The following is a 14881-nucleotide window of genomic DNA, read 5'->3' as shown; positions in this document are numbered from 1 at the left end:
GTTTTATGTCAAATTCTAACCTATGAACCAGTCTCTAAATATGAATGCTCAATTAATGACAGTGTTGATTCTGGGATGTCAGTATCTGTTTAATGGTTAAAAAACAATCATAATTAATGACAAAACACACGGATTACGTACGTAGTCTCGGATAACCCAGCATCCAGGCAGCAGTCCCACCCTTCGCGAATAAACATCAAAACAGAATCAGTTATTTTCACAAAGATTTGGGAAGATGGCTAGTAGAAGTGAAAATATTCCCCCTCATCTTTTTGGCAATGCTGCATTTTCTAATTTTTACCCGGAAGGCGGCGACAGTCCCAGCTGGGTATTCAGTCATCACACCCAGAGCCTAACAGCCCCCACTGACTTGCACGGTGGAGAGGGGGGCACCGTAATGGCTTTTTATCACGTTAGCATTTCCTTTGTCTGGTGCTAAATTAGCTCATTTCTTTCATGTTATGAAAATGCATGCTCTCAGATTATTTCCTTTTCTCTCCTGCCACTTTCCCGTTGAGCTTTATGAAGAGTAAGATGCTCATAGCCTGTTTTCCACAGGCCCTGGGTAGTATGTAGGTCACAAGTCTTCAGATGGAACGAGGACTCCATTTGGTGTTTATATCTTTGACAGCTGCATCATCATCTTGTATCAAATCCAGGCCCTCGGGGGAAGGAGTCTTCCTCCCCACAGATGGTGCTCAGAATTGGAGATCCCAGCCACAGTTGCTCAGAAATGTGAAGGAGCCATTTTCAAGTTGTCTGAGCTCGGGCTAAGAATCTTCTTCTTGCTGGGATGTGGCTGGGGTTTCCCATTAGTCTTGCCTCCTTCCAGAGGTCTAGCGATCACTGTCCTGGGCAGGATCTTTACCGGAAAACAGGTGTTTTCTGCTTTCTCTGAGCAGCGGTTTGAAGGTGCCTGGGTAGCACTGATCTCATCATTTGCTTAGGGCCGTGAATTCTGCTGCTTTGTAGAAAGAGCGTTGTCCAAGATTTCAAAGACAAACTAGACATTGTTCTTTGTCACACAGAGGCTGGTTGGAATGGGGGACTGTCACAAGCACCCAGTGTTGTACAAAGTCATACCAACATAAGGCACTTTCTCTGCTAGGACTTCAGGGCATGGAGGGGTTAGGGGCTCTAGTTAATGCTCACAGGATGCGTGCGTATTGCACACTCAATTCAGTGAACTAGAGAGAAGCTACTCCTTCTCTTGGCCAGAGAAGCCTCCTGGACAGGGCATATCCTTAGCACCCGTTTGAAGGAAGTTTCCTGCAACTCCCTTAATCTTGTGCCCAGCAGGCTTAGAAGACAGAAAAATGAGTTCTAAACACAAAATGCATTGTTGATATTGAGAGTGTGCCTGATTTGCCTTCTTCCTCTTTTCCCTGTTACTATAAAATTCGGTTGAATGGGGATCATTCATTCAGTCACTTAGCAAGTATTTTCCAGGCACCTGCCCTATGTGAAGCATTGTGCTGGGGGTTGTGAAGGACATAGCCGTGAGCAGGGCCAAGTCTTGCCCTCCAGGACCTCCAGTCCAATCAGGTGCATGGGGCATGTCCACCAACACCACAAGTACCACAGAGAGGAGCAAACAAAATATTACAGAGGCGCAGAGAAAGAAGCCATCACTTCTGCTTGGCGTTGAGCCAAGAAAAAATTTTCACAAAGTCTTTATAGGAACTTGAACATTGGGTGTCGGGGCATTCCAGCCACAAGGGCTGGGTGAGCAGATGCCTGTGTGGGAAGGCCGAGGAGTCATGGACACCTGAGAAAGAACATGAACTTAACTTAGCGGGCAAAGGGGAGTCACTGCAGGCTTTGGGGCAGAGATGCATGGTCTAGAGCTGACAGGTGGTTAGGGCAGGTTGAAGTGGGGGCCTGACAGGCAGAGGGCTGAGACGGTGTGCCAGCTGTCCCCCAGGCTGGAGAACCCGAGGAAGACAGTGCATGGGACTTACTCCTTGAGGTGCCTGCGAGGATGGAGAGGGGCGAAGTGAGGCTGTAGGGTGTGCTTCGGGAAGGACGAAGGCTGCCTTCTCTCCAATTAATAAGAGGGAGGGATGATGTGGTGCCCATGGGGCAGTGCACTGAGGTTCCTGTGGGGGCTTCTGAGAAACAGACTCAAGAGAGAGCTGGGTTAAACATCTGGGGGGCCCACAAGTGCAAAGCCACCTTGCAACAGGGCTTGCTTTTCAAACCAGCACTTCCCGATCTCCCTTCCTGCTCCTTGTCCTTTCTTCTCCAGCCGCCAGTGTCTAGAAAGGGCACTTGGCCAAGTTAGAGGTCTCCACCATGAACTGGGATTGCCACATTTTTAATTACTTAAATGAGACCGCTTGCCACTTACAGTGACCAAAGGACTTCTTGTCACCTTCATCTCATGACCAGAAAAGTCAGGGGACCAGCCTGAGTTTTTACCCAGGGCAGGAGCAGGTTTCAAAGGAAGACCAAAAAAGTTGTATTTCAGATTCACATGTGATCCCTCACAGTCAGAAGCCCTGGTGGGTGGTAGCCATTCACCTGTCAACTAGACTCTCCCCATTCCTCCTTTCCTGGGTAGGTCATAATTAATCTGCACCCCAAGTGCAAATAACTCAAGCCACAATGTACTATCTCTGGGAAGAGAATGTGCCAGGGGACAGAATACTCAAGTTAAAGACAATGATCTCTCATTTCGAATGTCACATATTAGCAACCTAGGGCGGTGGACATCCTTGGTGGGAGATGGGAGAATGCAGGTAGAGGCTATGGGAGACTCCGGAGCTGTCAGCCTGGAGAAGTGGGTGGCCCTTAAAGATAACAGCCCCACATGCAGTGGACTTGGGACAACAAGAAGCCATATAGGACGTGGCTTACTCATTAGCTACATCTTGCTCTATGGAGGCAACCTCTGGGACTTTGAGCAGGCATCCTTTGAGGTCAACCAAGTAACATTTCAGACCTAAAAGGGAAAGACAGATAATGCTGTAACCCAAGATCTGCTAAACCACCTCCACAGGGGGTTTCTGACAGCACTGAAGTATCCTTCATCCTTGGAGAAGCCAAGTGGAACTAAATAAATCACAGCTTGCAATACTCATGATGGATCACATCCTACTGACCAGTGGCCCCATCATATTGTCCTGCTGTGCCCTGGGTGCTGCTGCGTAACAACTCTTCCAACTGTTTCTTATTCAAACTCATTAATAACAAGAAGGGAGGAATGTTGACCTGTTTTATTCTCTGCCATTATTCAAATAGGCATCCTCCTGTTGAATTTGGAATTTAAATTATGGAAAATCATATTCTACACAATTACTCATTTTCCTAACCATTTTGTAAAAAGAATATATACAGGGTGCCTGGGTGGCTCAGTTGGTTAAGCATCTGACTCTTAATTTCGGCTCAGGTCATGATCTCAGAGTTTGTAGATTTGAGCCCCACATCAGGCTCTGCACTGTTGAAGCCTGCTTGGGATTTTCTCTCCCTCTCACTCTGCCCCTTCCTGGCTTGCTCTCTCTTTCTGTCTCTCATAAATAAATAAATAAACATTAAAAAAATTAATACGCATGCGTGTGCACACACACATATACACACACACACATAGTCCACCTAGAGTAGATTCTTTTATACTAAAAAATACTTTAGGGCTACAGATTCAGAGGGGCACATGCACCCCAATGTTTACAGCAGCATCATCAACAATAGCCAAATTATAGAAAGAGCCCAAGTGTTGGGATGAACGGACAAAGAAGAAGTGGGATGTATGTATGGAATATTACTCAGCCATTAAAAAGAATGAAATCTTGCCATTTGCAATGATGTGGATGGAGCTAGACTGTATTATGCTAAGTGAAATAAGTCAATCAGAGAAAGACAAATATCATATGATTTCACTCATATGTGGAATTTAAGAAACAAAACAGATGAATATAGGGGAAGGAGGGGAAAAAAGAGAGAGGGAAGCAAACCGTAAGAGACTCTTAACTATAGAGAATAAACTGAGGGTTGCTGGAGGTGAGGTGGGAGGGGAGATCAGCTAGATGGGTGATGGGCATTACAGAGGGCACTTGTTATAATGAGCACTGGGTGTCATATGTAAGTGATGAATCACTAAATTCTACTCCTGAAACCAATATGATCATATATGTTAACTAACTAGAATTTAAATAAAAACTTGAAAAAAATATTTTAGGGCTAATATATATAAATTGAAATCCATTAATACCAGGGTCAGTTTTATGCCTTTGATATGGACTGTGTTTATTTCTGATTGTGGTACACCAGCACATTTCCAAGGCTTCATACAGTGGTAAGGTTGTTTTTTATATGACAATAAGTATAACCAAGGTAATGTCATACTTTATGCCACAAATACCTTTTAATGACCCTCTAGAGCTTGAGTTCCTTGCTCTTAACTCCAGGATGATATCACAGTCAGAGATTTAATCAATAGACTTGCAGCAATCGATTTTTATTACCAGCTCTTCATAAAAGTTCCATGTCACTGTCCAAACATGGACTTACAGTCTAAATAACGTAATAGACACGCCCTGAGGAGCACCTATCCCCAAAGCCCACCGCACCACACCACGTCATAGAGCTAGGATTCAGCCCCATATGAACATTTGGATTCCAAGTTTGATTCAGTAGTAAATGTGCTTTTGATTGTCACTTTATACTGGATCTTAGTGGGGCCATCTTTTAAAATCTTCTCTCTAACTGTCTAATTCCTATTGCAAGAAAATGTTCCCTTTACAAATCCAGGAGTAGATACTAAGGGCTATTTACCAGATTATGGTGTCCTCAGTCTCTTAAATGTTTGGTTATTTAACTTGAAGCTTTTCACATTTTTTAAGAAAAATCGGAAGCCCATTAAAAGGTATTAATTATGTTCATATTGGCCAGAAAACACTTGAGGAAAGCAATGATTTTTTTTCAATGTAGAGCAAAATCAGTTGAATTTAAAAAGTCCTTTCCATAATTGAACTGAGTGCTTTCACAAAGTGCTTATCTTTAGGTTAGAGAGTCTTGTGTTCCTTTTATCCACATTCTTTGTATCTTAGGGCTCTCTTTGCCAAATATACTGTTCTACAAGAATCTCTGAGGTTGTTCAAAAAGGTTATAAGTGCCTGGAAGTTTGGGCAGGGTCACACTGATGCAGGAATGACAGTGAACAATTTTTTATGGTTTCCTGTGAGTCCCATGAAGAGAAGTCACAACTGACAATCCAGCGAGTGAAATGTGACACAAGAGACCGGTGATGGTTGTTTCATTCTGTTTCTGCAGGGCAGTTGGTATGGGAAAGATGAACGAGATGTTAGAAATGTCATAAATTGTTGTGTCTCTAAATCAGGTGTTTCTCTTGGAGACCCCAGTCTGCCTGCCTGCAGGCCATGCCTCCCAGTCGTTTTGGGGGTCACTCATCCACCTTCTTAGAGTTGTTGGAAAGTCATCTTTACTGTGACCTGGTCTTCAGGTCTCTGTCTCATTCACCATGCCTCTTCAAGACCAGATGTTCTAACATGCCTGATGCTGGCCTCGGCAAAGGGGATCATGCCCCGTGGTCCTTGAGGCCTGGACTCTTGCTGGGATCCCCTTGCCATCCCATCAGAGATCTCACTACCTCCTCTGCAAGCACGGCACAGGAATGGGGTGCTGGTCCCTAACATTCCCAGGACTGAGCCCCCTGTCCACCTCCTTGTCTGGAACAAAGCTTTCATCTCTACTCTCTCTGTTTGTTTCAGCTTGAATATCTGCAAGCGTATCCCCTGGTGGGTGGCCCACCCAGAAGGTGATTTCCATTCCAGATCCTACAATCTTGTGATTCCCTGTTGTGTTCCTTGATGGTGCCCATGAGTTTACTGAACGTGGTGACAACAGACTGACCACGGTCATTGCAGATCCGATCCTCACTCAGCTCCAGGCATGGTGTTGGTTCCCACTCTGCCATTTGCCACCTCTGTGGAGTCAAGGGACAGTGATAATGGGCCAGGGTGCAGTGCTTAAAGCTGTTCTGGTGCCTGGATCCCCAGAGCCCAGCTGGTGTAGACTAGAGTCTCCCTGACTCCTCACAGTCCTTGCTGAATGTCTGCTCCTAGGACTGAAAGACAGCGAAGGGGTTTCGTAGAATTGAGTTGGGCCATGCTCTTCAATTGGTAGCTCAAATGCCTTCTGGATATGAGTCTGTTCAAGTTTTATATTTCTTCCTGTTTGAGTTTTGGAAGTGTGTGGGTGCTTAGGAATTTGTCCATTTCTTCCAGGTTGTCCAGTTTGTTGGCATATAATTTTTTCATAGTATTCCCTGATAATTGCTTGTGTTCTGAGGGATTGGTTGTAATAATTCCATTTTCAGGAAGAAATAGAAAACTTGAACAGACCCATAACCAATGAAGAAATTGAATCAGTTATCAAAAATCTCCCAACAATAAGAGTCCAGGACCAGATGGCTTCCCAGGGGAATTCTACCAGACATTTAAAGCAGAGATAGTACCTATCCTTTTCAAGCTGTTCCAAAAAATAGAAAGGGAAGGAAAACTTCCAGACTTATTCTATGAATCCATCATTACTTTGATTCCTAAACCAGACAGAGACCCAGCAAAAAAAAGAGAACTACAGGCCAATATCCCTGATGAATATGGATGCAAAAATTCTCAATAAGGTACTAACACATCGAATTCAACAGCATATAAAAAGAATTATTCACCATGATAAAGTGGGATTCATTCCTGGGCTGCAGGGCTGGTTCAACATTCACAAATCAATCAATGTGATACATCACATTAATAAAAGAAAAGATAAGAACCATATGATCCTGTCAATTGATGCAGAAAAAGCATTTGACAAAATTCAGCATCCTTTCTTAATAAAAACCCTCAAGAAAGTCGGGATAGAAGGAACATACTTAAACATCATAGAAGCCACTTATAAAAAGCCCACAGCTAATATCATCCTCAATGGGGAAAAACTGAGAGCTTTCTCCCTGAGATCAGGAACACGACAGGGATGTCCACTCTCACCGCTGTTGTTTAACATAGTGTTGGAAGTTCTAGCATCAGAATCAGACAACAAAAGGAAATCAAAAGCATCAAAATTGGCAAAGATAAAGTCAAGCTTTCACTTTTTGCAGATGACATGATATTATACATGGAAAACCCGACAGACTCCACCAAAAGTCTGCTAGAACTGATACATGAATTCAGCAAAGTCTCAGGATACAAAATCAGTGTACAGAGATCAGTTGCATTCTTATACAATAATACTGAAGCAACAGAAAGACAAATAAAGAAACTGATCCCATTCACAATTGCACCAAGAAACATAAAATATCTAGGAATAAACCTAACCAAAGATGTAAAAGATCTGTATGCTGAAAACTATAGAAAGCTTATGAAGGAAATTGAAGAAGATACAAAGAAATGGAAAAACATCCCATGCTCATAGACTGGAAGAATAAATATTGTTAAAATGTCAATACTACCCAAAGCAATCTACACATTCAATGCAATCCCAATCAAAATTGCACCAGCATTCTTCTCGAAGCTAGAATAAGCAATCCTAAAATTTGTATGGAACCACAAAAGACCCCGAATAGCCAAAGTAATTTTGAAGAAGAAGACCAAAGCAGGAGGCATCACAATCCCAGACTCTAGCCTCTACTACAAAGCTGTAATCATCAAGACAGCATGGTATTGGCACAAAAACAGACACATAGACCAATGCAATAGAATAGAAACCCCAGAATTAGACCCACAAAAGTATGGCCAACTAATCTTTGACAAAGCAGGAAAGAATATCCAGTGGAAAAAAGTCTCTTTAACAAATGGTGCTGGGAGAACTGGACAGCAACATGCAGAAGGATGAAACTAGACCACTTTCTTACACCATTCACAAAAATAAACTCAAAATGGATAAAGGACCTGAATGTGAGACAGGAAACCATCAAAACCCTAGAGGAGAAAGCAGGAAAAGACCTCTCTGACCTCAGCCACAGCAATCTCTTACTTGACACATCCCCAAAGGCAAGGGAATTAAAAGCAAAAATGAACTATTGGGATCTCATGAAGATAAAAAACCTTCTGCACTGAAAAGGAAACAATCAACAAAACTAAAAGGCAACCAACGGAATGGGAAAAGATATTTGTAAATGACATATCGGACAAAGGGCTAGTATCCAAAATCTATAAAGAACTCACCAAACTCCACACCCAAAAAGCAAATAATCCAGTGAAAAATGGGCAGAAAACCTGAATAGACACTTTTCTAAAGAAGACATCCAGATGGCCAACAGGCACATGAAAAGATGCTCAATGTCACTCCTCATCAGGGAAAGACACATCAAAACCACACTGAGATACCACCTCATGCCGGTCAGAGTGGCTAAAATGAACAAATCAGGAGAGTATAGCTGCCAGAGAGGATGCGGAGAAACGGGAGCCCTCCTGCACTGTTGGTGGGAATGCAAACTGGTGCAGCCGCTCTGGAAAACAGTATGGAGGTTCCTCAAAAAATTAAAAATAGATCTACCCTATGACCCAGCAATAGCACTGCTAAGAATTTACCCAAGGGATACAGGCGTGCTGGTACCTAGGGGCACTTGTACCCCAATGTTTATCGCAGCACTTTCAACAATAGCCAAATTATGGAAAGAGCCTGAATGTCCATCAACTGATGAATGGATAAAGAAATTGTGGTTTATATACACAATGGAGTACTACGTGGCAATGAGAAAGAACGAAATATGGCCCTTCGTAGCAACGTGGCTGGAACTGGAGAGTGTGATGCTAAGTGAAATAAACCATACAGAGAAAGACAGATACCATATGTTTTCACTCTTATGTGGATCCTGAGAAACTTAACAGAAGACCATGGGGGAGGGGAAGGGGGAAAAAAGTTAGAGAGGGAAGGAGGCAAACCATAGGAGACTCTTAAAAACTGAGAATAAACAGAGTTGATGGGTGGGAGGGAGGGGAAAGTGGCTGATGGGCATTGAGGAGGGCACCTGTTGGAATGAGCGCTGGGTGTTGTATGGAAACCAATTTGACAATAAATTTCATATTTAAAAAAAAAAAGGCCTTCTGGAAAGCAGAAGTTTATTATAGTCCACCTGCCTAAATGCCTTTAGTCTTCTTCAGAAACCAGCTTGCAAGTTCATTTCCATAGCTCATTAACCTCTTTTGGACAGATTAGCTCCAAAATATTGAAAAACGGTTTCTTGCCTTTAAAGGGTGCATTTGCGCTTCTCAGCTTTTGGGCCAGGAAGGTGTTCAACTCAGGAAGGAAAGCCTGGGTCTGGGGAAGATGGTTCTAAGCCGGCGTCTTCTTTTCTTGTGCAGTTTCAGGGAAGGCCGGGAAGACGGCACAGATTCACTAGCTGTATTGATAGCTCGCGGGGTACAAGCTCTTGTTCATCCTGCATTGATCGTGCAAGTGGGATGATTTTCTCTCCTCTGCCAGTGTCTTTCCCGAGTAGCACTGTGGGAGCAGAGGGCCTGGGGTTTTGTGGCTCAACAGGGAGGGTGAAGCTGTCCACAAGAGAGAATTGCAGACCTCCCCAAATGTAAATGCTTAACATAGATGAATTTTTAATGGAAATCAATTTTGCTCCTCCAAAGAAGCTTTCGGCTTCTTGGAAAATATAGACTGCTCACTGTTGATTACTGACATTATATTTCCTTTCTCTTTCCCCTCTCCTCCTGCCTTCCCAACCTGTTGGCAGCTGCCCGTATCTAGCAGTGAAAATCACCCCCGCCATCCCCGTGGTTGGTGGCATTCTGTTCTTCTTTGTGATGGGGACCCTGCTTCGCACCAGCTTCAGTGACCCGGGAGTCCTTCCGCGAGCCACGCCGGATGAAGCCGCCGACCTGGAAAGGCAAATAGGTAACCTGGAAAGGCAAAAAAGCAGACGAAGGTCTGCCCTTAGCCTCGGGTCCCTTCCCACCTTGGCTCGGCCACAGTGTGGAAGGACAGGCCCAGGTGCCCGTGCAGGAGGGGCAGGCGGGGCACTGGACGGTGACGCCTAGCCGGGGAGGAGTCCCGGAAGTCTTCGTTCCCGCCGCAGCAGGATGACCTGAGTAGAGGTGGGGTGTAAAGTGGCTGGAGGTAAGGCCCAGGGGCTGGCGCGCTGGAGGCGGGCTGGCGATGCCATCAAGTGAGGGTCAGCGCCAAGTTCTGTTTCCCGATGCTTCTTGGAAACCCAAGCTCCTCTGAGAAGGAGCCTCTGTTATGAAAGACCCATAGTTTTAGGTGGCTGCCCTCTGCTCCCTTTATGCACTTCATGCTAGTTTCTGTAACAGAAACCTGGAGAGGTTACATCTTACCCCGCTGTCTGGGTTATCCAGCCTAGGACCCAGAACTTCCTTTATTAAGGCATGGCCAAGATACATATTTGTGATATATTATTGAGCTGAATAGCTTTGGTTTTCCTTAGATATGTATCCTAGGATTAAAAGTTTATAGCAACACATTTTAAAACATAGTAAAACAAATCCTAATCCCTCACAGAGCAAACTTTTAAAGTTGTATTTTTGGTTAAGAAAAGAGAGATGCCTCTTGCTCTTAAAAGTTTGCATTTGTGACCATGTGGCTTGGCGGTGGTGCAGTGATAATCTGACAAGAGTGTCAGAGGGGCTGTGATCACTCCGTGTGAACATAAAGCTTAGCGTGAAAACCCACCTGACAATTCCCTCCCGCTGTTCCTCCTACGCCGTGGGCTTCCCTTCCCAGGCTTACTCAGCCGAAAGACCCCCCTGCTCTGCAGTGTAAAGAAACACAAGCGTGGGTCTTGAGAGACAGCACCTGCTGTGGTCTGCCATCCCCAAGTACCAAAGCATGACTGTGTCCTCTGAGTATCTGCCTACATCCCTGTTGTCCAGGAGGGGAGCAGTGAATGACTTAATGGTGGGAGTGTTTGGTGGGGGTCTGCTGGGCCACAGCCTTCTTGTGTCCTGAGGCAGGGAAGCAGAAGGAAGAATCAGCAGTGGAGAGACAGACCGTCTCTTAGTCACCGCATCTTGGGATTTCAAGACATTAGTTACGAATTAATTCGTAATTTAAAGCCTTGCACTTATAGCATGTGAATCATTTGTAAAGGCTACCCATGGCTATTGCTGAATTTGATCATATCCAAGCAAGTATTGGGTTATTACATCCATCTTACCAATAAGGAAACAGAGCCTCAAAGAGGCTAAATGGGAGAAAGTGGCAGAGCCAGACCCTTGAACCCAGGTCTCCTGGGTCTCAGCCCTTATTCTTTCCAGAGCATCATGTCCCAGGGGAGAGACAGGCCCAGTTTCCTTCGAAACAGAACTGGGCCTATGGAAACTGCACAGTCTGTACCTACATCACATTAGCATGCAGCTAGAAAATCCTCGACTCAAGCAGTGTGCAAAGAGCCCAGCTCTTCACACTGGCCTTGAAGCATTTTCCTGCTGTGATCCTATTTGCTAGCCCACCTCTTGGTTAGTGAAAGGAGCATCTGCAAAATCAACAAGATTAGGAACTGGGGATGATAAAGAGTGCCACCGGAATTCCCTAAGAGAGTTTCCGTTCTTCCTTGTTAATATTGAAGAAGTTGAGTGATTCACTGAAGTGCCGTATATATCCTAAGAGCAGTATTTTTCAACATGAACATTCTTAAAATCAGCGCTGCCTCATGCTCTCAGAGACACAGAATCTGTGAGAGAACTAGATGGGGTAAAGGATGAAACCGAATCTTGTTTCCTGTGAGGAAGAGCAGAGGGGCTTTAGAGACAGGCGAGCACGGCGGACATGAGTTGCTCTGCACATCCCTTCCCCAAGAAGCGACAAAAAAATTGGAAAAAATAGTCACAATCATTTCATGGCTCTAGAATTCAGCTGTATTGAGGAGCAGTTACTCATGAAAAACTGTTGGACTTTGGTTAAGTAGAGTGGGTGTCTATGACGTTCTCACCTGGAGCTGCTTCAATCCCCACCCAAATTCCAAAGGTGATAAAGTTCAACCTGGACAGGGCAAGCTCTGAAAACCAGCAGCTTCCCTGAAGGGCCAATTTGCTTTGGAGTGAAGTATGGAAAAAATCAGTAACTGAAACTTTCACCTTAACAATTAGAAAAAGGACAAACTAAACTCAAAGCAAGCTATAATAAGGCAGTATTAAAAATGACATTGGAAATAAAAGAAATAGAATACAGAAAACAACAGGGTAAATCATAAATCAATGAGACCAAAAGTTAGTTCCTTGAGAAGACTAACAAAACTGGCAAACCTTTAACTATACTATCCCCAACCCCTTCCAAAAAAAAAAAAGAGAGAGAGACAGAGAAGATATAGATTACCAAAATCAGGAATGAAAGCAGAGGCCTCACCGTTGACCCTACAGATAGTAAAAGGATTTTTACTTTATGCCACAAATTAGACAACTTAGATGAATAGAAAAATTCTTAGAAAGCCACAGTTACCAAAAGAATGACTCAAAAAGAAATAGAAAAGCTCAAGAAACCCATAACAAGTAATCCTTACCTCATACCTTACACACAGTTTAATTCAAAATGGATCATAGACCTAAATTTAAGAGCTAAAATTCTAAAACTTCTGAAAGAAACATAGAGAAAATTTCCATGCCCTTAGGATAGGCGAAGACTTCTTACATAGACACCAAAAGCATGATCTATAACGAAAGTAAAAGATAATAAATTGGATTTCATCAAATTAAAAATTTTTGTGCTTCAAAGACACCTTTAAGGGGCACCTGGGTGGCTCAGTTGGTTGGGTGTCCGGGCTCTTGATGTTGGCTCGGGTCATGATCTCATGGTTTGTGGGATCCAGCCCCGTGGTTGGGCTCTGTGCTGACAGTGAGGAGCCTGCTTGGGATTCTCTCTTCCTCTCTCTCTGCCCCTCCGCTGCTTGAGCTCTCTCTTTCTCTCAAAATAAATAAATACACATTTTAAAAAGATACCATTAGGAGAGCCTGGGTGGCTCAGTTGGTTAAGTGTCCGACTTCTGCTCAGGTCATGATCTCCTGGTTCACAAGTTTGAACCCCGCCTTACGCTCTATGCTGACAGCTCAGAGCCCAGAGCCTGCTTCAGATTCTGTGTCTCCCTCTCTCTGCCCCTCCCTTGCTCATGCTCTGTCTCTCTCTCTCTCTCTCATAAATAAATAAATAAATAAATAAATAAATAAATAATAATTTTAAAAAGACACTATTAAGAAAACAGAAAAACAAGCCAAAGACTGGGAAAAAATAGTTGCAAATCATATATCTGATAAAAATATCTTGTACTTGTATCCAGAATATAAAGATCTCTTACAACTCAATAATAAGATAACCCAATTAAAAATGAGTAAAGGATTTGAACATTTTTCCAAAGAAGATATATGAATGGCCAAAGAACACATGAAAACAGGATCAATATCATTAGTTAAAAGGGAAATGCAAATCAAAACCACAATGAGGTACCACTTCACACCCACTAGAATGGCTCTAATCCAAAAGACTTGAGGGTGACAAATGATGGTGAAGGTATGGAGAAATTGGAACCATCATGTATTGCTGGTGGGGATGTAAAATGGTGCAGCCACTTTGGAAAACATTTCCTTAAAATTCTTCAAGAAGTTAAGCATAGATTATCCTACAACCCGGCAACTCTATTTCTAGGTATTTATCCAAGAGGAGTGACAACATATGTCTCTGGTGTGCCTTGTACCTAAAACCCCAAAACTGGAGACAACACAAATTGTCCATCAGTGAGCAAACTGACGAACAACATGTGGTATATCCACATAGTGGAATACTATTAAGCTATAAAAAGGAGTCCAGTATTGACACATGTTACAACACAGATAAACCTTAAAAACACACTCAGCAAGGGGTGCCTGGGTAGCTCAATCAATTGAGCATCTGACTTTTTTTTAATTTTTAAAACTGTTTATTTATTTTTGAGAGAAAGAGACTGAGGGGAGAAGACAAAGAGAGAGAATCCCAAGCAGGCTTTGCACCATCAGTGCAGAGCCCAATGTGGGGCTCAGACCCACGCACCGTGAGATCATGACCGGAGCCAAAACTGAGTTGGAATCTTAACCGACTGAGCCACCCAGGTGCCCCAATAATAATTTTTAAAGAGGCTCAGACACCCAAAAAACAGAACTCCAAAATTTACAGTATGGACAATAACCATCACCCACAGTCTCATTACAGGAAAGAGTATCTTTTTTTAAAAAATAATTTTCTTGCTTTTTAATTGAGATACAATTAGCATAACATTATGTTAGTTTCAGGTGTACAACATGATTCGATAATTGTGTAGATTGCAAAATGATCACCACAATAAATATGATTCACATCCATAACCATAAATAGCTAATAAATTATTTTTGTAATGAGAAATTTTAACATTTACTCTCTTAGCAACTTTCAAATATGCAATACAATATTAGTAACTATTGTCACCATGATGCACATTATACCCTTATGACATTTATTTTGTAACTGGAAGTTTGTAGATTTTGACCCCTTTTACCCATTATGCTCACCCCCACCCTCCTTACCTGGCAATGACCAATGCGTTAAATCTGTTCTCAGTATCTATGAGCTCTGTTTTTTTTAAAGTTCTTTATATAAGTGAGATTATACAGTATTTGTCTCTCTTTCTCTCTTTGATTTATTTCACTGAGTATAATACATTCAAGTTTCGTCAATGTTGTAGCAGATGGCACGCTTTCCTTTTTCACGGCTAAATAAAATTCCATTGTATATACATACCACATCTTTTTCTAAAATTTAAATTTTAGTTAGTTAACATACAGTGCAATATTAGTTTCAGGAGTAGAATTCAGTGATTCATCACTTACATAGAACACCCAGTGCTCATCACAAGTGCTCTCCTGATACCCATCATCTATCTAGCCCATCCCCACCTACC

At 42.9% G+C, this 14881-nt stretch overlaps 1 protein-coding gene across 2 annotated transcripts in view; it reads left to right on the top strand.

Annotated features, from left to right (window-relative positions):
* Positions 1 to 14881, top strand: part of ZDHHC14 (zinc finger DHHC-type palmitoyltransferase 14) — a 290130-nt gene that overhangs the window by 160991 nt on the left and 114258 nt on the right. For both annotated transcript variants that reach the window (XM_053222042.1, XM_053222041.1), the window contains exon 2: positions 9701 to 9861. In XM_053222042.1, coding sequence (XP_053078017.1) covers positions 9701 to 9861 — 161 coding nt within the window. The remainder of the gene's footprint in view (positions 1 to 9700; positions 9862 to 14881) is intronic.

Source organism: Acinonyx jubatus, chromosome B2 (genome assembly GCF_027475565.1).
Source record: "Acinonyx jubatus isolate Ajub_Pintada_27869175 chromosome B2, VMU_Ajub_asm_v1.0, whole genome shotgun sequence".
Taxonomy (NCBI): Eukaryota; Metazoa; Chordata; class Mammalia; order Carnivora; family Felidae; genus Acinonyx; species Acinonyx jubatus.
This window is presented reverse-complemented; position numbering and strand designations above follow the sequence as displayed.